Source organism: Lichenostomus cassidix, chromosome 1Ab, assembly GCF_008360975.1.
Source record: "Lichenostomus cassidix isolate B80296 chromosome 1Ab, HeHo_3.0, whole genome shotgun sequence".
Lineage (NCBI taxonomy): Eukaryota > Metazoa > Chordata > Aves > Passeriformes > Meliphagidae > Lichenostomus > Lichenostomus cassidix.
Genome location: NC_139481.1, coordinates 11,150,963 through 11,175,834, shown reverse-complemented (window position 1 = coordinate 11,175,834; position 24,872 = coordinate 11,150,963). Strand labels below are relative to the sequence as shown.

The window sequence follows — 24,872 nt, the reverse complement described above, 5'->3', positions numbered from 1 at the left end:
CTATACTTATTGACCAGTTATTTACAAAAATAATCTTTAAATTATGAAGGTGTTTATATTGGGGTTAGAAGTCACATAATTCTTAATTCTACGCTGCACCAATTTATCCACTCTGGGATTGTTTACTGTGTTAATAGTCACCTCAGAGGTGCACTTCAAGACCAGCCCAGGGCAGGCAGTGATATTGCACCCATCATTTGAAGCCCTAAAGAAAGAATTCTCAGTATTTCTAAAGGATGTGTTTAAGACTTTCCTGGGCTTTCCAAGACATCTGCTCTCAAAGCTGATCACAGTAGATCATGCAGCATATTTCAAACCATTTTCTGTTACCTCTGTAATGCTTGGACACAGAACTGCTTGCACTGTCTGTGCCCATGGAAACTTTTCTCTTACCTTCTTTAGAGAAAAGTGTAGCACTTGGGGTTGGTGCCAATGAATTGCTTCCCCTGAAGAAAATAAAACAGAAAAGGGAAAAGTGCAAGAAGAAATATTTGAGTCAGAGATGAGGTAGAACAGCACTCGTTGTGCTTATTTTATTTCTGTGTGTGTCATTATGGGTTTATTAGTGCACTCTTTAAACATATTGTAGAATAACAATATTTACAATACAACTGTTTTGTTCATCTTTTGTTGCAGAGCTGACTTTTTTGCAACCACTTTGTATCACCTGTCAAGAATTTTCATGTTGACTCTTGGAAACCTGCTGCAGTCTTGCTTGTTTACTATTCAGTCCTATTTTCTTCCTCCTTTAGCAGGTAAGCATGTTTCTGCAACACTTACTGCAATTGAAAATGTTCCCAAATTCAGTCACCTGGAGAGTTCATTGTTGGACTCAGTAGGGTTAACATCTCTCCAAAATTTCTGTATTTTTTGCCACAGGAAAATACCTGAATAATAGTGCAGCACTTTGGAGTCTTTAGCATCAGTGCAAGTCAGTCTGCGTCTATCTAGCTTTAATGCAGCTTAAAAAATGCTATGCATGAACTTTCAGCTGGGAATCTATATACAGCTGAATCAGGATTGTGAACATTCAGTGTAGAAAATTGCTTGAAATGTTGCTGTCTGAGAGAAGCCTCTAAATAACTTTATGTCCTTGAGGAAAAAACCCTGAAGAGGAGAGCTAGAGTGGGTGGTGGAAAAGCTGGGGTGTCACCCAGCACAGTGCCCTCAAGCTGAACAAGAGCATTCAGCTGCTGTTCGCCACGAGCAGTCAGTGTTGCAGAAACAGATTAAGCTGCCCTGTCTGACTGTGCACTACAGCAATGAGGGATTCTTAAATGGCCCATATATGATTGATGTATACATGGGTGTGGTAAGAAGGGACACTGAACAGCTGAGCTGTAGAAGAAGTGTCTTTCACAGCTGCAGCTTTTCTGCAAAGGGGCCTGGCTAAAACCTTTTATATTGATTGTTAGAATTGGATTTGTGTTTGAGATTCAAGGTTTTTAGGAAGAAGAACATTTTAATGATTTCTTGAAATCACTTTCATTAAATGCTAGTCATCAAAGGAGAGTGCGTATGGTGGTGTGCAAGTGTGAAAGGAAAGTAAATGTACGTACTCTGATGTTGTTCTGTTTTCCTTTAACATTATCATCACATGTAGGAACTCTTGTTTTTTTCAAAACAGCTTAGAAATTTTATCAGAAAGCAGCTGTCAGTTTCTTCCTCCAAAATAATTTTCTTTCTGAATGTATAAAGATTTATTTACTTTATCACTAATCTGCAGAATCTAACCTCTGCTGTGGCTTTGGCTTTTTTCCTGTGTTTTTTAAGGAAAGAGATCTTTTCTAAACGGTTGGCTCTTGAAAACTTCTACTTCTATTTACTTGATACTAATGCATGCTTCCCAGACTGCATGGAGTGGGAATGGTGGGAATTCCTGTTCTTTGCTACTTTATTGCAATGGTAGCTGGATTTGCCTACAGTGTTACTTGGTCTCATCCCAGGCTGCAGGAGTAAATGGACCTCTACAAACTGCAGTTCGCCAGAGCCTTGCATGGCTCTAATCATAGTCACAGTGTTGGGTTGGAAGGGACCTTGAGGATTATCTTGTTCCAATCCCCCTGCCATGGGCAGGGACACCTTCCACTAGAGCAGGGTGCTCCAAGCCCTGTCCAACCTGGCCTTGAGCACTTCCAGGGATGTGTGCAAGGCTGGAACCTACAGCAGAATTTATCTTGTTGTGTAAACTGGACACAGATGTTTCAAAGTGAGAGAAAAACGAGACCACTCATTTTTACTTCTTCTGCACCATTTTTCACTTGGGTCCAGGGTGCTGTTTAGGTACTGCCACTCTGCATTCCCTGAGATTTGAGTTAAGGATATCAGTAGCAGAGATGGGGTGTTGTACAATGGGAACTTGATAGTTCCACGTCATGATGACTATGGACATCACTTTTCTCTTCACAAGTGATTCACCTGGAAAAGGGGAGGAAAGAATTACTCAGGCAGGAAATCCCTGCTACTTCTGTCTGCATTATTTCAAGAATACCCAGAAAATTTTTGTTCCTGAACTTTACAACTCTTCCTAAAACAAATACCCACATTTGCTCTTAGCTAAATTAGCAATCTGCCAATTAATCTGCTACCAAACATGAGTTCTGACAGCTGCAACTCCAAATACAGCTCCTGGGAGGATTCAGCCACTGCCAGCAGAACTAAAAGCTGCTTTCATGCTTCATTGAAATATTTTAAAAGTTCACTGTTTACAATCCATCTTTGGTTTGTTCATTGTTAAACTTTTTATTCTTGGTGTTCGAAATAAGTCAGAGTAAACAAAAACATGTGTAAGCCCTCTGTTTTTAGTGGAGCATTTGCAAACTATCCTACTGTAAACTGTTTATAGATTGCCATGTAATCTATAACCTTACTGTGACGGACAATCAGATCAGAGTTCCCACCGTGCAAGAAGACATTATTAAACATTATGCCAGCAACTTACCACCACCCTGACAGAGCATTTGCTGACTGGAAATAGCAAAGTCTTATGAAAAATCGCTGCCTTCCCACTGCAAACCCCGTATTTTATTACTACTTGGACTTTTTTCATTGCAAAAGCCATAACTTGCCAGCAATATTGTAATCTTTAAGCAATGCTTGCAGTTTTATTGTATTCAAATTTTATATTTCAACAGTGTGCATATTTTGTAGTTATACATATTTCTTTCTCTTCACTGTTGTATGCTATAATTTAAAGATCTTAGAAATCTGGCCCTACTGTAACAGGGGCCATAGAAAGCAGATACCGAAGGTTTCAGGCCCCAACAAGTTCACATCTGCAGGCCACAGCCTTTGTAAATGTTCATACATAGGTTTTACTTTCTGGATGTGTCCTGTGGTAATCCATGGAAATGTCACAGGTTTCAAAGCCAGTACATGCAGAAGTGCTGGCGTGGCAGAGCCAGTCAGAAATGGAAAAGTGACACATTTGCTGTCCTCATGAGGAGACAAGTCAGTAGGAGATTGTTGAGATAATAAAGGAGGTTAGCAGGGTTTACTGTGTCACAGCAGAGGAGCACTCATTTTTATAGTAATTAGTATTACAGGAAATTCCTGGCAAAATTGTAATTCTTTGTTTGCTCCATTTTTCTCCTCCTCCAAATACAAAGAGAAGAGTCTGACAATATTTTCATTTATTGTCCTGTTGTTCTTGTTCACTGCTGTAGGGTGTTGCTTTGAGCTCAAGTCTCCCTAAAATTTCATTTGATTCCCTAGCCAGAAGATGTTCTTAGCCAGTCTTTCTGTTGAGGCTGTGTCATGAATGCCTTTGTCCTTATTCTCTCAATCTCTCAATGCCTTTGGTCAGCAGCAGATTCTCCTAGGAATACTAATTTAGTATCTCCCAACTTGAAATACTAGCTGAGCTTGTAAACCAGTGATAGCTCTCAAAGATTTCTTCATCCAGGGTCAGAGCACGCACTTGAGGAAATTAAACATTCATTAGTTGGATGCCAGATTATTGACACTTGTATTATGATCCATTACCCAAAAAAAGACTGCGGGTGACATTTATGTAATCTAATTTTATGTATTTACAGCTTGGAACACCATATCCATATCTAAACTACTCACATTATAGTCTCTTTATAGCTGGTGAAGAGAGCAGGCACATCCCCACCATCACTTTCCTGACCAGGCTGAAATATCCTTTAAAGGATGCAATGCCTTGCACCCTGGATGTGCCCAGTTTTCTTCAGCAGTTGCAGAATGAGATCTGAATTTTCCTGTACATCTTCCAGTAGCTAGAGCTGAATGAACTTACAAAAAATGGAAGGTCAAACTGGAATGACAGAACTTTATCTCAAATGCACCTTCCAATTCTGACCTCCCAGGCCGCTACACTGCTGTTGCTGTGGTCATGAGTGTCTTCTCTCTTCACAGCTCTTACAGTGAATTTAAGCAAAAGGAAGAAAGTAATTCAAATGCTATTTCCAGTTTCTGTCCTTTTGCTTATTTGCCATCTCACAAGTACAGGCAGTAGTGAAGTGTAGATAGAAGCATAAATATTCTATCTGTAGATCTTCCTGTTAATAGTATGTGAAATAATTCCACCATATAATAGCTTAAGTCTTTTATTACATTTAGTTTTGCGGTAAGTAAAGAAAGGTAAAAGATAGAACCTTTTATTCCTCTTCCATTTCCCTCAGGAGGACAGGTCACATCACTAAGGTCTGAGTAATCCTCCAAAAGTTAAATGATGAGGATTACTGAAATAAGGCTTCCAAAAAAAAAAAAAATTATGTGGGCTTGAGAATTGATTGGGTTTTTTATAATGTCTTTAGAACTTGTGTTCTACAATGGAACTGAGACTTCTAGCTGTTTCGATGCTTGGCATTGATAACTAGATAGCATTTCTTGATAACAGTCCAAGAAAAATGCAAAACACAAGTGGGTCCTGGGCATATTTTCCTTAAGCCTCTCAGCTAGGTATTAAGTATCTAATAGTTCTGGATGCCTTCGTTTTTGACTACAAATGTTTAGTCCCTCTCATAGGGGAGGACAGTTATACACTGTTAAGGATTCACCATTTAAAATGAAGGCTTCTATAGTGTTTTTATTGGTTTGTAATTCTGCGGGGTTTTTAACACTACTGGGTACCAGCAATAAGTTGGACAGGCTTTTGCCTTTTTAAAAAGAATGCTTCAAAATATTAGAACCAAGAAGATTTTTTGTTGAAGGCATTAGATAGGAAGCAATACACTAAAGTAAAAAAACACTGAAACTTTCTATTTTATTTCAGCAGAATAAGTTTAGATGTGTTTATGTTTCAACTGACATGCTAAATTCTTGTACAAAACTAATAAAGGAAATTCAAATTCAGTCAATGAATGAAAAACCTGGATTTAAATTATCTTTTTGTCAGTTGTAATCAAAAGTTCAGTTCTAGATGTTCTCCTTCTTCAGAGAGTTCAGATCTGGATCCAAAACTTTCTCTTGGAACCAATCTGTGTAACAGATGCCTAAAAAAACCAACATAATGACATACAGATATATACATGCATGTATCTCCTTTGTAACATGTGGAGTATTAGATGAGGACCAGGATCATTTTAGATTTACATTATAAAAAAATGAATTAAGTCCTTTCCCTGTCTTCCTCCCTTCTCTGACTCCTCTAGTCTGCTCAAATGTTTGTGCTGTGTAGACAAACACTGCAGAAAGCACAACTGCTTTATTTATTTATTTATTTATTTTTAGCAAGAAGATAAAATTTTTGGTTTAATTTTTTTGGCCTATGTTCATCAATCAAATTAAACAGATGAGCTAAAAATTGGTGCAAGCAAATGGCATCCGAAGTCCCCTTGTGCATTTTTTATTTGCATCCAGCTGTGATTATAGTCCCACAGAAGGTATTTTTGCATTTTCTTATCTTTCCAAACATTGGTGATTCACTCCCTAGAAGGGATTCACCCTGCTTAAGAGAGAGGATTAACTGGTTTCATGACCTTTAATTGCTGTGAGTAGAAATTGGTGAATTCACTTGGAGTAAGGATGAACCAAGCCAAAACATTACACAGGATAAAATTAATTCTGATTCTGACCATTCTGAGACTGAGGGGAAAAAAAGAAATATTTTCTCCCCTTTACTATCTTGTGACTGATGCCCCTACAGTTTGAAAGCACCAAAATACCACAGCAATACAAACCTTTAAAGATGCAGCAAAACTGGCAAACTCACAGTGGTGCAGCCACTGTTCAAGTACGTACAAGGAGCATGGTGGAGAAACCCTGTGTTCCATATGTGGAGGACAGAGCGAAAGTGCAAGGCAAGGAGGTTCTGTTTGTTTGCCTGGGTCACAGAATATCCTGTGGGAAGCATCTCACACCAAGGAGGGGTGCTGTCCCCAGGTTTTTGTGCCATCTGTACAGGGGACGGCACTGGGCTGCTCCCTCAAGCTGCTTGTTAGAGGAGGGTACCAAGGATTCCTGTTGCATTTGCCCTGCAGCCAGTGCCCCTTCCATGCCAGCTGGAAAACCCAAAGAGTGGCATCTTTTATTAAAAAACCCATAGATGACAAAGAGCTGTTGATTTATAAACCTTTGTGGGAGTTAAGCTGTTTCACTCTGTGAGGGCCTCAAAGAGTTAAAATGTAGCTAGAATCAATGTCCTAGGGAGCACGTGTTCACAGGCAGATTCATGTTTTACTGGGATTTTTTTGTGTTGTACATGGCTATTTTCAGGGCTCTCTTCCCAGTCACCTGTGAGGGGACATCCCCAGCCCAGCTGCCCTTCCAGGTGGCCTCATCACATCAGGTGTCATTGTGTTCAAACCTCACACAGATGGACCTGAAATCAAATTTTACAAAAAGTAGGCTGACACAAAATGGTTTTGCCAGATTTTAAGAGACAGGGCAAGCAAAGGCTGCAGTTTTTCCTCAGGACCAAGCTTTATCCATCCTCCTGTGATCATCCCCTCACTGTGAAAATGTCAAGTTGGTGAAGTTTGGTGTAAAGCTCTTTATAAAGACCCAAGTATCTCAAAGGGACTGGAGACAGAGATTCGAGTGTAGAGCTTACTGTGCTCCAGGCTTCTCTGCTCATTAGAGGTTTTCAGTTTATTTCTTTTTTCTGATGATGTTCCCAAAATGGACCATGCTCCACATGAAGCAGTTCACACAAGTGCTGGCTGCAAGCCTAGGACTAGCTGGCCTATAGCTGTCTGTATGAAGGAGTTGTGTATTCTAGAAACATTGCTTTTTGTACTAGGATCCCAACAGAACATCTGGGAGCCTTGCTCCAGTTAAGTCCTTCAGCTTTTCTGTTTCAGAGTGTGGGAGCTCAGTCTGAGTGGTCTTTAAAACTGCTAGCCCTAGAGCAGCCAGCCTAGAAGATCCTGGATTGCTCAGAGTTCCCAGTGCCATGAAACCTAAAATGTTTATGGTTCCAGCAGTTTTCTAAAAGGAACCCAAAAAGGAAAAAAAAAAAAAAAGCATGCCTTTAGAGAGCTTGAACTGTTTTGCAGTGGAAAGTTACTGTAGCAGTTTGGAGAACAGATCATTTGAAATGACTAAATGGAGCCTGGTGAACATGAAAGCAGGACTCATCAAAAGAGAGAGAGAAGGGAGATACCATGAAGACACACATCTTCTGAATGACTCTGCTGTTCTTCCACTGCATCTCCCAGTAGCTTGAGGAGGCTGGTATTAATGCTGACTTTAGAGAAGGAGGAGTACCTCGATTAAGTATCTAGTTGTTGCTCCCTTGTGGGGAAAAAACTGTTTTCTGTAAGGAAATGTAATGGAATTTGCTTTACCTCCTAGATAATGAAGCATTCCTCCTAGGTGATAACTCAAATGTTATTGTGTCAAGTATCTGATTGAGACTGGCTAATGAGCCCTGTGACAGTGAACAGTTTTTCCAATCCTTGCTGTGGAGTTAAAAAAATTCCATCACTCTGCCCTTTGAGCTAATTTATTTCCCAGGCCATCCTGAGAAAACACTCAGAACATGATACATACTGAGAGGTCATAGTACTGGACCTGCTGACCTGGTGAAATGAAGATTTAAAGGTACAAGTGTAAAATAAATTGTGCAGTTAAGGCTTTTTATACTGTTGCTGTTTCCACTGCCCAGTATCTCAGTCTGCAGGGACTGTCTCAGCATGAGTGTGTGAAAGATGGACTTTTTGCCATCCCGTTTTTAAGTTCCTAATGAGACTTCCATCATACTGAGTGCTGCAAAGTCCAAGTGCGCAGATAGACGTTGCAATTTTGGATTGTCTTTTAAATCTCTCTGGTGATTTTTCCATTCAGAAAGATATCTTTGTGAGGCAAAGGGAGAATGTTGAATTTTCTGAAAGAATCTATTTGTGTTTAACACCAGGCTTTTGTGATTCTTGCAGGATGACATGATTTGTTCCAAAGAGCTGTAGTACCATGTAAACAGCAGCAGCGTAATACCACCAGAGTCAAAGATTCCCCGTTTGCAGAGCTGGTTCTTGCATTGCTTGGGTCTGAAGTGACTTTCGTGACTTTGGCGCAGGAGGTGACAGGAATCTCAAGGCACGGTGCATGTTTCCAGCCATGCTCAGAAAGCACATTACACAATGGATATCATGGCTTTGAGAGAAAAGCCAGCATATTACTCGTAACTAACAGCTGGCCACCAGTGCAGTTTATTAGAAACTCAGTGAGTTACTGAAGTGGGTTCTTTATCTTGGTGACCTTCCAAGGCAATCAGAGCTTTCTTGGAAGACCTTGAATCAGAAATGTTTGGATATAAGAAAAATAGCCCTGTGCAGCACACACTTCTGATCTCTCAGGGTTCACAGATTTGGAAGGCACCGTACCATATATAACTGTAGAAGACAGCACTGAGACAATGCAGCAGCTGCATCAAGGTCGTGGTGTTCTGGGATCCAATTAAAATTATGCAAGATAGGCAATTTAGGAAAGAATTCACATAGAGCTCAAGAAGGGAAAAAAAAAATCACGTGCTCAGTTACTTTGTAAGATACCGCTATCTCAATGTCTTGTAATAAGAGCACAAAGAATTTTAAACATTTGATTTACTTATTGATCAGAACTCTTGAGACCTTACTTTCTAAATCAAATTTAAAGATTTGACTTCCATTTAAGAGCAAAATTGTGAGCTTGCCTTGGAGTATACACTGGTTACAATGGGTTGTTAATTCATTGAGTGGGCAGCAGTAATACCTGAAACAGGTACATCTGGCACTCAGAACTCTGCCTCCTTTCCTGCGGGGGCATGTGAGTGGAAGGTGGTAATGCCTCAGGTCCTATAATCCAGAGCATTGGTCCTCACTTCCTCCAGCAGAACCATTGCATTTTCTTGGACCACTGCACTGTCTTTAATTCCCAGAACCTTTACAGAGATAACTAGGAGCAATACTGCAAGCCAGGAGAATTGACGTATGACGGAAAGCTTGATAGTTTGGATGTGGGTGTAACAGGCCTATTCCTGTCCTAATTCTCTCCTAATGCCTTTTTCCTGAAGAACAAGGAAAAAAAAGGATTTAGCTGTCTACTGTATTTTAAGAACTGCTTGTGTTGCTATGCTCTGTAAAACTGAAAACTACTGCTGACAAAGGGGGTGGGTTTTCATGGATGCTTTCAGCAGGTATTGCTCAATTCATGACCTGTGTTAGATTAGGATGAGGACTGGGGCCTATATCTGAGCTCATGGCCCTGTTTTGCTGGCTGAAGAAAAAAGTGAACCCGCAAAATGAAAAGGGTAAAGAAGAGCTCACAGTCCAAACAGGCAAACTGAAGCCTTGATTCCGTGACAGCCAGCTGAAGAGTGGTTTGCAAATAACGCATTAATACCAACTAGCTATTTTCCTTTCCCTTTATATTTAAAAACTGCCTGAGGAAGAATTAGCTAGCCAAGAAAGACAGAAAGTGAAGAGGGAGTACAAAAGCAAAGGGTGACATGGAGAAACAGGAAGGGAGCAAGGTGGGGAGGCTGAGGAGCTCAGTATATAGGTAATGTCATCCATCAGCAGATTGTGGAAAAGAAGCTAGAGTTAAATGGTTGCTGCAGTCTGGATGGTTCTTTGCTCAGATTCAGGTCTCTCTGCTGAGAAAATCTCCTAGGCACACTCATGCTGCTCTGCCTCACACCGAAAAATTTCTGTAAGGGAAGGTTCAGGAAATGGGTCCTGATCACCTGCAGGTTGCCATGGCATGGATGGCCATGTTTGGTGGAGCCAGTGTATCTTCAAGGCAGGCAGTGGAAATGCAGCAGCCATGGGCTGCCTGAAGGTCAGGTCTGAAGTTTTGCAGGATGAACTGTTACTGCAGAAGTGGTGACAGGGGCAGAGCATCCCTTGGTAACCCTAGTCTAAGGGCTCTTCTTGGGTGTCGCCTTGTGATTGCTTAGGAAGGAAGTACTGTCACGAGCATTTCTTTTTCACAGGGTAAAAGACAACACCATATGTGAGTCATACATGGAGGTGAAGGGGCGGAAAGCCCAACTCTGTCCAAACAGAGGCAGCTGTGGTCATGCAGGCATGGTTGGTCCCAGGAGACAGAAGTACAGGAGTACACAGGAGATGTTCCAAAGTTGGGAAAATGTTTAAGTAAGGCCAAGTCCTCTCTTACAAATCAGTGCTTGGCTGTGGTGAGGGCAGAAATAAGGTAAAGAACTAGCAAAACCAAGGCTGTGCTAGGACGAACCTCAATTAAAAAAAAGGTGTCTGTCCTTGAGAATGCCTTTATCTCCAGAGGTTGCAGCGAGTCAGTGGGATGGAGAAGGAAGGGTGTAAATGGACCTTACTTGGTTTCATACTTTCTTTACTCTCTTTATTCTTTGTTTTCTGATGATAAAGGAGATTTATGTAGATACTGTAGCAAAGGAATTGATGAGTCAAAAGGTTTACAACTTCATTTCCCCCTGGCTCTTTTTATTTTTTCCTGGTGGTTGCACCTCCTTCCTTTCCACCTTGCCCCTTGTATGCTGGCATGGCAGGATGTGCTGTGCCTTTAAGAAGTGTTCTGTCAGAAGACTGATTCCTGAGCTTTGGCATGTGTCAGGGCATGCCCTGAGTTTCGTAGTGTAGTTTATGAAAAACTAAAATGCATTTGTCTAGGGAGGCTTTTAACTCCTTTGTGCCATAGAGACACTTTACCATTCTTTTCTTTGCTTGCAGAGCATACACCACTCAGCATCATTATAGGAAGTTCTTCTCTCTTCTCCAAAAGAGATAGGGAGATAAAGTGAAGTAGTGGGCTGCTTTTTTTTTTTTACAATTAAAATTTTTATTTTTTGTTTTGTTTCATGGCAAAGCTCTGAATGGTGAATAAAGCTGAGATGGCAAATTCTCCTACTGTTTATATCCTCCCACTGGTACCAATACCACTGCAGTGTTCACCTGTCATTGCAACAGAGTGGTGTAGCCTAAAACATGTTGACCCGTAGCAGTCACAGCTTTATTATGAATTTTATATGTTGTGAATTTCTTAATGCTCCCCGTCATGAACATTACTTTTTGCTTCTTTTTCCCTCTCATCATGGTGAAAAAGAAACTTGTAAGGAGACAATACAATTATACTGTAAAAATTAACATAGCATTAGGTAAATAAAATGTAAGGTTCTTTCCTTTTTTTTCCTTTCCCTCTGGCCCCCCAGCAAATCTCATTCATTTGAAACCAAGTGTATGCTTGGAGAGGACTGCCTGGATTTTTTTCTAATGTTTTCTAGGGACAGCAATACAGTCTTTAAACCGCAGGTCCCAGCAAGAATTTTGCAGACATCATTGGCGTATCAGGAGGTAACTGTGGAGTTAGCCTTGTGATTTTAAAAGCTGTGTTTGATACAAGGTCCTGGATCTGTACATTAACATGATTTTCTAGTAAAAGCATAAGTCCTCTTCAACTTCCAGCCTGTATTTATCTACCTATATATAGTTTTAAGCCTTGAGATAGAAGTAAATCCAGATGAGCAGAAATTCCCCTATGACTCCAGCACTGTGGTGGCTCTGGAACTTGCTGTGCAGTCACCTGCAGGACGTGGGCCCCACAGATCAAAGAATTCTTTCTAGTAGAGACAGGCCTGTTTTTAGAAGGAGAAATGTTGGGGAGGAAGACAAGGAGCTAGAGCTGGCAGTGCCTTCCACGCTGAGGTGGTTATGTGGCTCTGATTAAACCACTTAACCTTTGAGCTGCAGGTTTCATGTGAGCTAAATAGTGGTATTAGCACCATGTATGGCATGCTGGGTTTAAATGAATTAACCTAGCAGTACTTTACAGTCTCAGCTCTGTGACTGTGCTGAGTGCACTTGTTCTATGTAAGAAGCTTGTAGTGCTCCTTATTGAGCTTACGGGAGGGCTCCTCCCAATCCCCAGTCCTCTCCTTGCTCCCAGTTAGTCCAGCAGTGCTCTCATCCCTCTCCGTGGCCAGTGGTGAGCAATCTGTGCTGCTGAGCCACTCTGGAAGCAGTGCTGTATTGTGACAACTCTTCACCAGGGGCTGCAGAAGCTCAGCCACAGCACAAGCCCTTCCGAGGTGCTCTGTCTCCTGCATTACCTTCTGGCGACCCAGGAACCTGTAGCTGCCTATTCCCTGCAGCATCCATTTGTTCCTGTGGTGGAACAGGAGACACAGGCCCAGGATCTCCTGATATCTCTGCCAGCTGCTCATGGGGTGGCCTGGGCAAATCACACCACCTCTCTCTTCTTCACTCTTAAAGCTGAAGTGCAGATTTTCTTCTCCCTTCATACCCAAGAGCTCTCAGGCCAAGTTAATGAATGAGTTGAATTCAAGCATGTCCGTGGATGCACAGCACAGTGTAAATGTGAAATATTACTCTGCAATAATGGGTGGAGGTAGCCCTTTTTGAAAATTATTTATTTTATCATAAATCAACATTCGATCAGGTGTAATCATAGGAAGGAGAAAGGAGTGTAGAGAAAGTCTGTCTTCTGTTACAAAATTTTCAGGAGCTTGGAATGCTGGCTTATGCATGTTTTTGGTGCATGTGTTGACTCTGAGTCTAGTACTGGTTTCTGAGATTGACGGGGTGGCATATAAATAGAATAACTTCTATAGGTGTAATATTTCACCATACAGATGGAAAGAGATGCTTTTTTTTTCCTCTTCTCTTGGAATTTGGCATTTAATGAGTAAGCAAAGAACTGCTTTTTGCAGTGTTGTCTGGCATATCTAAGGTTGCCACAGTAGCTCTTTGGGTTTAGTCAATTAGCTAGTTAAGCATATTAAGGAAAAAAGGAAGATGAAACATTATGTAGATGGTGATATACTGGCATCATCAATACACAGTTTGTAAAGTCTACGGTGCTGCTGAGTGATCAAAGAGTTAAAAAATCCAAGGATTTAATCCAGTATAATAACGTTTTGCAAAACCAATCAAATTCACAGAAAGTGAGAAGCAGAAAAGCAACTGATCTAGATGGAAAATAAAATTGCAGGAAATTACACTGCCATTTGTTTATCCAACTAGATTTTTCACTTAAGAGGGCAGGCAGTCATTTTGTCTGAGGCCTTAGCAGAAGCTTAGACTGAGTTGTGTTCCCTTGCTCTCGCCAGCTGTATTGTCCATAGAAATGGAGTGCCCTTCATTCCATTTGGACAAAGTATTCTGGAGCTGTGTTTGCTCCCTCACTTGTATGCTGTAGAAGACATCTCATCCCTTAGTATATGGCCATATATTGCTGTGTTTGTTTTCCTTTTGCTGCCATGTACATAGTGGGTAGTTGTTTGTTTGTTTGAAGGATTTAAACATCTGGAAGAGACTGGGGATAGCAATATCTTTGTCCGTAGGTTAGATGTGGAATTGTGGGTCCTTTCCAAAGTGAAATGTTATGTGCAGTCTACTGTGATGCTCATTTGTATACTTGAGCATTTTGGTGTGGGAAGGGCAAATGATGCAATGCTAATCCAAGCATCTGGGATAAAACCACTGTGGCTAAAACTGATAAAAGTATTTATTTCTCTAAGTAGTTCTGCAATTGGTTCCCATGGAGGTAACACCAAATACAAATTTTGAAAGTAAATATTTATATGCAATAATCTTGTCTGACCTTGGTTGAATAGTGAGAGGAATTATTTTTTACTAAAATATGTCAGGGTATGATGCATATAGGGCAGAGATCCCTGTGACAAATTGAGTTCTCCTGTAATATAAGCTTTGCCATGTTATTTGGACATCAACAAATACAATTATAGTCTTAATCTAGACAATAGGCTATCACAGATGAAAAGGGTAAGTAGAAAACAGGAAAAAAAAAAAGAAAAAGCAAAGATAAGTTTTTCTTTTGCAGCCCCTTTGCAGTGCATGGGAGGTTACTCTGCAAGAAGCCTTTGTAGCTTTTACCAGACTGTTGGCAGACCAATGCTGTAGCAACAGAAGAGCAGTTCTTATGCTCTGGCTCAGTCAATTGCAAACTATCTCAGAAGATTAGCCAGGCACTCCTGGATTAAAAACAGAGCTGCAAGTGAGTGGCAGCGAACTAAGCATGGGGTGCAGTCTTGTAGCAGTATATCCTTCAGCTCCACTGCTGTAGTCAGAGAAAGATTTTTCCTTTGAAGATAAGACACCTGGGGCTTTTGTAGAAACTAAGTATGCCCTGAGTTGTGCAGCTGTTATCTCAATTTAAAAATAAAACAAAACCTAGTAAAAGGCAGAGAAAGGCAAAGCATCTGGCTGTTCTGTGCACCACCAAAAATTCCTCAAAATGAAAAACCCCAGACGAGTACTTTTCATTCCACAGTTAAGTTGCTTGCAAATCCTTTGTATGAAGCTTTAAGCTGGAGCAGCCTCTGAGGGCATGGATGTGGATGTATGAGTGAGAGCGCATGTGTTCAGTGTCATAACATGGCAGGGCACAGGCAGTTATGAAACTTTCCAATAAAGTCTCAATGCGTCAGTACTGGTTTCTTGGGTTTGTTGTGGTTTTTTTTTCTTCCTGTCTGTTGCCCTCCAGTTTCATTTCCATTTATGAGTGCAGAAAGTGGGGGGAGAGGTTGGGAAATGCCGTGAGACGCCCCTCAAGCTGCTGGAGGAGCCAAGCAGTTCCCATGACAGGTGAAGCACCACAGTGTTGAGCCAGATTCCTGGGATGTGGTGCCCGGGGACACAGGGAGGGGAGCCCTCACATTTGAGGCAGCTGTGGTTACAAGGGTTACACCCTTCAATGTGCTATAGCAGCAGCCAGAAGTTTGACTTATTTTTTGAAAGGACTGAAGAAATTATTAACCACAGTTGATGACGTCAGAGTTGATCTGATTAAAGGTTTGTTTTCTTGCTGGCAGAGGTGTGCTCCGTAGAGACTGGTTCTCTCTTCTTTTTTTTTTAAGTTTCTTTTTTGAACAGCAAACGGAGGGAACTGCTCGCACTGCTGCTGCTGCCGCTGCTCCAGCTGCGTGTGTATGTGTGTAAACAGGATGGTGTATCTGTAGCTGCCACGCACAAACACACATTTGACCATGAGGACTCTTCGCAGGTTGAAGTTCATGAGTTCGCCCAGCCTCAGTGATCTGGGCAAGAGAGAGCAGGCAGCCTTGGATGAGCGGGGGACCCAGCAGCGCCGGGCCTGCTCCAATGCTACCTGGAACAGGTAAGGTCACACAGCGTGCTGCCTCCTGGCCATCTCCCCATGCTCCCAGAGTGGATTGACACGTGAGGGGCTGTGCATGGGCTGCAGGCTCCCAGCTCGGCAAGCTCTCAGGCTCTCAGGGTACATGCACCTGAGCTCTTGCTCAGGTAAACACAGGAGTGGCTTTTTTTCCCCTTGCTCTTAATCTTTCTCTGAAGGCTGATAACAGAGCCTTCCCTGCCTTCCCTTCAGCTTTTTTTGTGACAGGGTCTTTGTGACAGCCTTCTTTGTTTCACAGGGTCCAGCTACAAACAAATCTTTGTTTCTATCTAGATATTCTCATTCAAAGTTTATTTGGCTTAGGGTATTTTTTAAAAAATTACGTATGCACAACTATTAAAATACTTTCTTTTTATCTGCATATCTATGGCTGTTGCTGGTAGTTGATATAATTATGACAAAGTCTACTAAATTTATTCATGTTAGTACAAATAGATTTGTGTGCATGTGTATGTACACATGCAAGTGCCTGAACTTTGGACAAGGAAAGTAAGCCCTGATTGTTTTCTTTATTGCATTTATACATTTGAATTCTATGGCTGTTTTACAAGAAAACCTATGCAAACATTTTGTTGTGAATGTGTCAATTAGCTCAGCTATTCAGAAAGCATCTTAATTTCCATTTTGGTGACAACCTTAAAAGATGAATCTAAACTTATAAATTGTTGATTCTTAGATCATGTTTGAAAATGAAATGTCACCTCCTGGATAACAGCTTGGAAAGTGTAATTTGTAGTATTTTATAATTGTATGGCGGTACAGCTGTAGGAAGAAAAATACCAGTGAACTACATTTGCTAGAGTTCTGAGAAAAATATAAAAAATATTATATCTTCTGTCCTTCTCACCACTTGATTTGTGGTTTCATGACTGTATTAAGAACTAGCTGTTGAATGCCAGAAGTCCACTGAAGTTTGAAACTGTGCTGATCACAGAAGAGTCTGAGCTTCTTCTGAAATATAATGCTGTTTGTATGACCCTGAGTTGTGTCTCATCTGTGCATGGATGGTGGTGGTAGTTCAAGGATGGATTGGTCCACCTTGTGTTGTGCTAGTTGGGACTCGGTTTGGTAGCCCTAAGGGAAGCAGCAGGGAGTAAGAGGCCTCCTGGGTATGAATCAAGGTGCCAAAATCCAGTCCCCAGAGCCTTTTTGTGATGGTGTGCTTTTGTTGGCAGGGTTATGTTTTCCAGGTCTTGTATTTGGGGAGGGAGCTGTGGAGGCAGATGTGAATGGAGAGCAGGTCAGGTACCTAGCTTACTGGGAGGCAGAGAGTTCCAGGCTTGGGGCTGCTGGCATTCAAACTAGAGGATTTTCTTAATTGAGATGAAGCAAGAGTTTGTTACTTTTAATTTGGACAGCACAGGTACAGCTCTGGCCAGAAGTGGCTGTCAGTCAATGAGCTGGACATCTGCACATTTCATCCAAACAATGACACAACTGTCCCATTGCCTGTTTCTTGAATAGGTGTCCATTAGTTGTCCTGTCATTGCTTTGCATGAACTCAGACCTAACCATGCTTTCCGCCCCTGGGTTGCCTTTTCCCAGTGCGTGAGTTGCCAGGCTGTCCTCTTCGGTCGCACATGCCCCTGAAATGCCTGAAAGCACTGGCAGAGCGGTTGTGTGGGTGCAAGTGAAGTGGGCATCTTGTTCCTGTGCTAACAGCTGCCTAGAGCTATGGCAGGTATTGCAGATGTGAGCCAGTTGCACTGCATGGGCAAAGGGAAGGCCCTTTATTTCTTATTTAACAGTGCAAGGCTTTCTTCTGAGTGAAGGAGAGAGTGAGGGTAATTCTTCTTTCAGGCTCAGAAAGACTTGTATCATCTATTGGTTTTAAGAAACTCAGATGTTCTACAGGCTGTAAAAACTGGGGCTTTATCCTCAAGAAGGACAGGGCTTAAATGATATTGAATTAGATGGATCAAGAAATTATCCACTGTAGCTTCTGCCTATCACCAGTGCATGCCCATCTTGACATATGTAGCAGGGTCTGGTCTTGAGGGAATCTGTGTTCATCTCTGCTGAGGAGACTGTAATGTCGCTGGACATCTAAAGTTTGACTCACCAGATATCTTGCTGGGTTTTTAAAATGGGCTGTGGAATTTCTTTTATTTTTCTGCTGCAAAATTGAAACAACCCAACATAGGACACTTTGCATACGTTGGTTTATAGGAATATTTTTCCTTCCAAATGACAGGATTGCTTATGTTGTTTCATTCTGTGTAAGCATAAGAGCTTGCTGATCAAGGAAGTCAAGATGCAACAGCAGAGCTCTCCCCTCTCACCAAGCCTGGCTGTTCTATATTTATATGTCTGCTGTTTTCTTGGCTAATGTTAGCAGCTGTGTCTGGGTGTGGCATGTGTGTATCTGCTTTTCAAAGAAGCTTTGAATCAAGTTCAGGGGAACTGAAGTGGGGAGAGTTGAAGCACAATCCTCGGCAGGTTCGGCCCCACGCAAACCCGATCCATGCTGAAAGGTAGATCTTTGAGGCAGAGCTAGGATGCTGCCCTGACCATGCCAGGGACTAAATAGTCGAAGTGTTGCTAGTGGGGTCTTTTGCAGGACAGCAGTTCTGTCACTGTGGGCATTTTCGGAGGAGAGGGAGGATGCGTGGCTGCCCTTTTGCACTTGCTGTCTGTGTGGACACTGTGGCCCAGTGATGTCCCCTCCACCACCTCTGCCCCCTTCACCCCAGTCTCAGCTCAGATTGTTCATACCTGAGAATTCCTTCTGCATTTTGACACGGGGGAGGACAACCTGAAGGAGCCTAATTCAGCGTACTGGGAGAACGTTGCACTGCAGTAGCAAGGAAGGTCACTTCCTCCCTGATGACTTCACCTCTGAACTAAAATGCAGTGAAACTTCTCAGCACTTGCATCGAGGGGTAATTGGTGCCAAGCTGCTGTGTGCTATTAGGCAAATGAGACTTTATCTCATGGCTTTTTCAGATGAACTTGAACTTGCTTTCCCATGAACCCCAGATCTATGCAGCAAAACACTGTCAGTGCAGTTAACTAGCAACCAACAGCAACATAGTGGTACAATACACTTCGTTACAGCTCACAGAATTTGCATTGGATTAAAATAGTTTGGATTTTTTCTCTAGCATTGTCTTCAGTTCTCTTTCTATTTCCGCCCCACCCCCTTCCCATTTCTGCTTCAGGCAAAAAATGAGTGCTGAATGCTGACTAAACCAATTGGACTGAGAAACCCAGGAGTTTTAATCTTGACCTCATAAGCCAGGGGAGCCCACTGAGGCCAAATAAAATCCATGGTGAGGTTTTTATTCTGACTAATCAGGAGCTGATATTGAGCCATGCTCTGGGAAAGCCTCTAGTTAAAGGCTCTTAGATCCTGTTTGGTGTAGGAAAATAGGGAAAATTCACAGAAACATGACGGAGTAGGAGAAAGCAAAGAGGTGAAGAAAAAGGTAAGTTGCTTGTGACATTAGTGAGATCAGCAGTAAATCCAGAGAGACATACAGAATCAGAAAGGATTGTATGGCCTGGGCTAATTTTTAGAGGGTTGTAATAAGCACAAGTTGCTGTAAAATAACTTTTATAGTCATGAAAACCATACATCAGATGAGTGTTTTTTCAGACCACAGGAAAGCATCTGAAAGCTTATTTTGGAAGGGTCAAGGTCTCATGGAAAGCTGGTGGAGTTGCAGCTGGACTGTGGCTGTGCTGAAAATGGGCTTTTCCCAATTGGATTAAGCTAATTTAGAAAAACGATGTTTTACTCTGGAGCAAGGGTGTCTGCAAGAAGGTTTTGATGCAAGTATATCAGGTTAATTATTGTTAATTAGCTGCTTATGTAACAGTGCAGAGGAAATTTCCCCTAATTTAGTCTCTTTTGAAAATGAAAATGTTTTCTTTAACTGCCTGGTAGTCACAGGGTGTGATTATTCACACAGCATTGTTTTTTCTTGTGGACTTCACTTGGAGCTCTGGGAAAGGCAGAACTTGAAAACACGTGTGCTGTTTGCACACAAAGGCAGTGATGTCTTTAGAGAACTAAAATTATCTGTGTGATGTTTATGGAATGTCGACACTGGCCAGTCCAGCTGCTTTGCCAGGAAATGCCAAGCTGGGAGAGCCGTGGCCATGGTTGAAACACACAGAAGATCAGGACTTAAGAGACTTGCAAGCCTAGCTTTGCAAGTTAGTTGTTCGTCATCTCTGTGGCCAAACTGATTCTGACCTGGCAGAAAACTGTTTTAGTTGCAATAGTTTTTCCTTCTTGGCTTCCAAATGTCAGTAAAAGAACAGTTATGGGTGGTACTGGAGGGGAGGCAGGCTCCCACCGTAGTGGTGTCTGGATGGACAAATAGTAACTCAGAAGAAATGTATATTTTGGTGGTATTGAGCTCTATAGGCAGTGGCCTATAATAGATTGATATTATGCAGAAATCAGAATAATCTACCCCACCATGCCCACCTTGACCCTGGTGCTGTTGGGCTGGTTGGGAGCGCTGTCAGCAAGCATCCAGCTCTGTGCTCCAGGGATTTACACCTTCCAGATCCCTTCACATTGAAGCTAAAGGTGGGGAAAGTGTGTGCTGTGTATGCTGGAGCTGCCATTCCCCACATTTTGGACAGCTGGAGCCACTGCCTTCTCTGGAGGTTCAGTCAAATGTGGAATGAGTTGTCTTTCGAAAGACGTGAAGTTTCTTAGGCTGGTGAGTTGATTTTTGTGGCTTTGAGTGCTGTCTTGGTTGTAGATAGCTTTCCTTTGACAATTTGTAGCTACTGGGATACAGTACGATACATTACTGGAGCCATCTGACATTCTGTTGTCATTCTAAAGGCAACCCGTCAAAAAAACTGGTCTCTTCAGGTTTCTCGTCCTGATTTCCCCTCCTCCAGTGAGCCTGCTCTGTAGAGTTTTCTAAGCTCTACTGGGCTCGTTTTTGTTTCCTGCAGTACTGTGTTCCTGTGCACACACTTAGACACAAAGCAACTACAGGGAAGGTGTTCATTAGTGATAGTAGTGCATGAGTGCACCCATTATTAACTTTCATGTTGTAAAAGAGTTACAGAAGGGAGTTTACAACGCATTTTCAGTTCAGGTTAACTATTACAATATAAGTTTAATTACATACATTACTGACTTAAGCCTCAATGAAAGCTGGTCACAGGCACAGGTAAAGTGATCCACCTGCCTCAAGCATCTTGCAGGACTTCTGTGTGTAAGCAGTAGCTCAGATTTTCTTTACACCAAGAGGTTGAACCATTCTGAGCAAATCTTTTTAAACAATCACTCATTGATTTAAGCATGGGCTGGGTTTGTTTTTTTCATTAGTTTGAGGTAACTAAGAAGATTTAAGCCAACTTTTCATTATCTTGACACCAACTGAGGCCACCAACAGCATCCTGGTTGTTCCGACTCCTCTGTGTCTGCTCTTAAGCAAGTGTGGAGGGCCAGTTCCAGTGCCATTCTGCCATAACCTACAGGCAGGTGCTGTATCCTGCACCTTCTGTACAAGCACTGTCTGCGATGGGAAGGAAAGGCAGGTGGTCAACTTAATGAGGCCAAGACTTGTTTTCCAGACAAGGATATTGTCCCTCACTACAAGGGAGATCTCAGGCAGATGAAAACATCTCTGCTAGGATGTTTTATGTAGATGCTGTTCTACTACACAGACAATAACTTAAATCCTCACAACCTGTCCCCCTTAATTCTGCTTAAAAAAGCTTGCTCTTTCTTACTTATTTGAGAAATAATAATGGACCTGTTAAGCTGGAGAGAGACCTCTCCCCCATTTAGAAAGGGGTGCCAGAGAGAAAGAGAGCACGTTGCTTTTTAGGAGAGATACTCAGTCATTCTTCCCTGCAGAAGGCTGGCAGGGAACATTGCAAAGTTCATTTCTGAATCAGAAGTGCGTGTGAAGTGCTTGTTTTATTCACTATATTAATCTTATTTCCAATATTACTCATAATATTAAAATATCCAAGTCACTTCAGTGTGTACCAGAGACACTTATCTGCCAGTTTTCAAATAATCATAAATTGAGTGTGTCTGTATGAGCCAGCCAAAATAATCTGGGTTAGATTGTGAATATGTGTCTGTGCTGGTGGGTCTAGGGGGAAAGAGGGACTGCTGTGGCAGCAGTAGGGTGTAAGACTTGGGAAACATCTTCAAAGGAACAAGAGAAGAGGATAATGGTTCTTATTTCTGTCTCCATATGTCTTTCTCCACAGCAGGTCAGACCCTTCACCTGCCGTTTCTAATTTCCTTTTTCCTTAGATGAAAGTGGCTGAGCTTTTCTGGTAGTGCATCTCTTTGCTGTTGTGTCCCTGAATCTTGAATCTCTCAGTGGACAGCGTTGAGTTTATCTTTGAGACAGTCCTCTGCTCCCAGCAGGCATTGAAAGGAGCCTGTCATGGGCGTGGGAAAGTTCAACATGGGCACTGGCATTCCTGAGGCACTGTCTGCTGCTGCCTGGCATAGCTCCTGCAATGACATGCCCTTGCTCTGGAAGCAGCCCCATGCAGCTGGACCTGGCCCTGGATCAGGCCAGAGCTGACCAAGTCTTCCAGTGCCTGAAGGGAGCCTACAAGAAAGAAGGAGAGAGACTTTCTACAAGGACATGTAGTGACAGGACAAGGGGGAATGGCTTCAAATTGACAGAGAGTGGGTTTAGATTGGGTATTAGGAAGAAATTCCTCCCTGTGAGAGTGGTGAGGCCCTGGCAGAGGGTGCCCAGAGAAGCTGTGGCTGCCCCATCCCTGGAAGCATTCAAGGCCAGGTTGGTCAAGTCTTGGAGCAACCTGCTCTTATGGAAGATGTCCCTGCCCATGGCAGGGGGTGGGACAGGATGATCTTTAGGTCCTTTCCAGCCCAGGACATCCAGTGATTCTATGATAAGCTCTTCCACCAGTAGGAATCTTCCTCCCCCTGGAGACCTTATGAAAATGTACTGACCACCTTTAGCTCTTCTTCACAAGACACAGCAACCCCACACCCTTGTACCTCCAGGATGGGCAGATCTGGTCCTGCTTTCCAGAGGTCTAAAGCTGATCGTTGTTCCCTTGCACAGACTCCAGTGCAGTGGAAGCTGTTGTCTCTGCAGTGAGCCACAGAGATAAAAACTGTCCTGAATACTTCAAATATACTTAGTATGTGAATGTATTAAAAGTTATAGTTTACATACTTGAAGTATTTAAACATATAGGCCCAAGTTTTTGAAATTACTGATTTCAGATGTGCAACTGTTGAGGTTACTGAGTTGGAACAAATCGAAAAGATATAATTTTCAAAGAAGTTATCTATTTTCTAGGCAGTATTTTCCTTTAGGGCATCTGGGATGGATGGAGTACCAGAAGTTATCTATGACTTCTACAAGGTCCTGAAGTGTCTAGACAGAAATGCTAGGCTAATTGTGGTGGTGATACACTACTCAAATCTTACTGGGTGCTAATGACTCCTCATGTCCTCTTTCAGTATCCACAATGGAGTGATAGCGGTGTTCCAGCGTAAGGGTCTCCCAGACCATGAACTTTACAACCTCAATGAAGGAGTCAGGTAAGAGACTCGGCCTTGGGAGATATTCTCAGCCTGTGCATCTCAGATGCTCAGTACCGTTTGCCAGCCCTCGCACTTTAGAGCTTCTTCAGAGTGTTAGGATTTTTTCTTCCAGTGGCAGTTTTGACCAGCACAGTCCGTTTTGCCTCAGTAGTCACTGTTGCTGATGTGTGTCAACACCTCACAGTGGGTAAGAGCTGTTCCCTCCTTCTGCAGGAGGAATTCAGCCCTTCTGCAGGAGGAATTCAGCCCAGTGTTTATTTCAGAGTCTGTCTTGATATGCTGGTTTAAAACTAAGGAAGGGAAAACCTAGACCCCTCTAGCGATTCAGCCCTATTGCACTGCAGTGATATTGCCATTTCCAAAGTGCCACTCTCAGGTGCTTCCCTTGCATCTGTGGAGGAGGTAAAGCCTCCAAACACTCAGTGGGACATGGCAAGGAAAGATGTCCTGCCTGGTGGTCCCTTATATCTACTGATCTTTCCACACAGCATGAATGTATGTGAAGTTACAAAGCTGTCCTGTTAACATCGTGGCATGAATAACACTGTTTGTTTTTCAAATTTCTTTCCCATGTTGTAGTGATACTGTCTGCAACAGACTAACTGTAGGCCAGTGAGATGTATAACGGGAACTTCTTCCTTTTAAAAAGAAGTGAAAATCCTACCATTTGAGTTACTTAAGTTACATTGAAAAGAAAATTTACCAAGATATGATACCTGGATTTACAGCACTTATTGTTACTCACCAATCCTCTCACTGGCAAGAGCAAAGTAGCAAATTTCCTTTTAGAAATTTGTCCAATGCTTCATAAAATAAGTGCTGGAAAAGAATCTGCACTTACAGAAGACAGACAGCTTTTTACATTCCCTGGCTGTCTTCAGATACTAGCCTTAGTTATTCCCTTTCCCCCATTGCTTGTTGCTACTCTGTCTGGACATTGGAGTCTGACCAAATTCCCAGAATACTCAGATATTCTGAGTTTATCTATCCCTGTCTGGTTCCCCATCTGGGATAGCTGGGCCAGTCTTATTTGTTTAATTGTGAAAATATCTTCAGAAAAGTCCAGCCAGATGAAATTGGGCTTGTGTTTGCTCTTTTTGAAATTAAAAGAAACTTACTCTTCAATTATTTCTTACTTTTCTGGGGAGAAAATGACATACAAAGAAAAGCTTTTCTAAGATGTCTGTCAGTTAGCATGATCCGTCAATCATGTTGAGTTACTTACTGGAATAATGGTTAATCATTATTGTTGTAAGTGCCCTTAGGATTCTTCGGCTTTATCTGAATGACAAAAAATGCTACTTCTGGGCTGAAATTTCTTGGCCTAATGCATTTCCCCATATGTGCTCATCTGCTGGTGAGGGACAGGAGAGGAAAAATTTTCTGCTGATGAAGACAAATATAATCTTGAATGAACCAACAAATATAAATGTGCCCAAATTATGCTTTAATCTACCTGGCTGTAAACTCTACACCATGATGATGCTTGGTAACATAGTTGAGTTGAATTTATCACTACATCCCATGTGGCTGAACAGGCAAGCTGACTAGAAATACATTGATTTTATGAAAGGCTTTGCTGCCACATTTCTTTTTGTTTGGGTAGGGATAATGCTGCTTTGTTGGTATCTCAACTGATAGCTCACTTCAGGGAGAATGCCTGGTGCCTCGAACCTGAGCTGATGATGAAATTACTGATTAGAAACACACCAAAAATACCTACCTTACTGCTTTTGTTATTTATTTCAAAATAACTTTCTTTAGGTTA

General features: G+C 42.0%; 1 protein-coding gene across 6 annotated transcripts in view; it reads left to right on the top strand.

Moving 5' to 3' along the window:
* The window catches only part of PRR5 (proline rich 5), an 85,323-nt gene that overhangs the window by 23,754 nt on the left and 36,697 nt on the right, over positions 1–24,872 (top strand). For 2 of the 6 annotated variants that reach the window (XM_085049768.1, XM_085049769.1), the window contains 4 exons: positions 637–755; positions 15,278–15,347; positions 15,424–15,537; positions 23,021–23,101. In XM_085049768.1, the coding sequence (XP_084905894.1) occupies positions 683–755; positions 15,278–15,347; positions 15,424–15,537; positions 23,021–23,101 (338 nt within the window). In that variant the 5' untranslated portion in view covers positions 637–682. Of the gene's footprint in view, positions 1–636; positions 756–14,968; positions 15,213–15,277; positions 15,348–15,423; positions 15,538–23,020; positions 23,102–24,872 lie in introns of those variants that run through there. The other 4 variants (XM_085049770.1, XM_085049771.1, XM_085049772.1 and 1 more) reach the window with 3 other exon arrangements.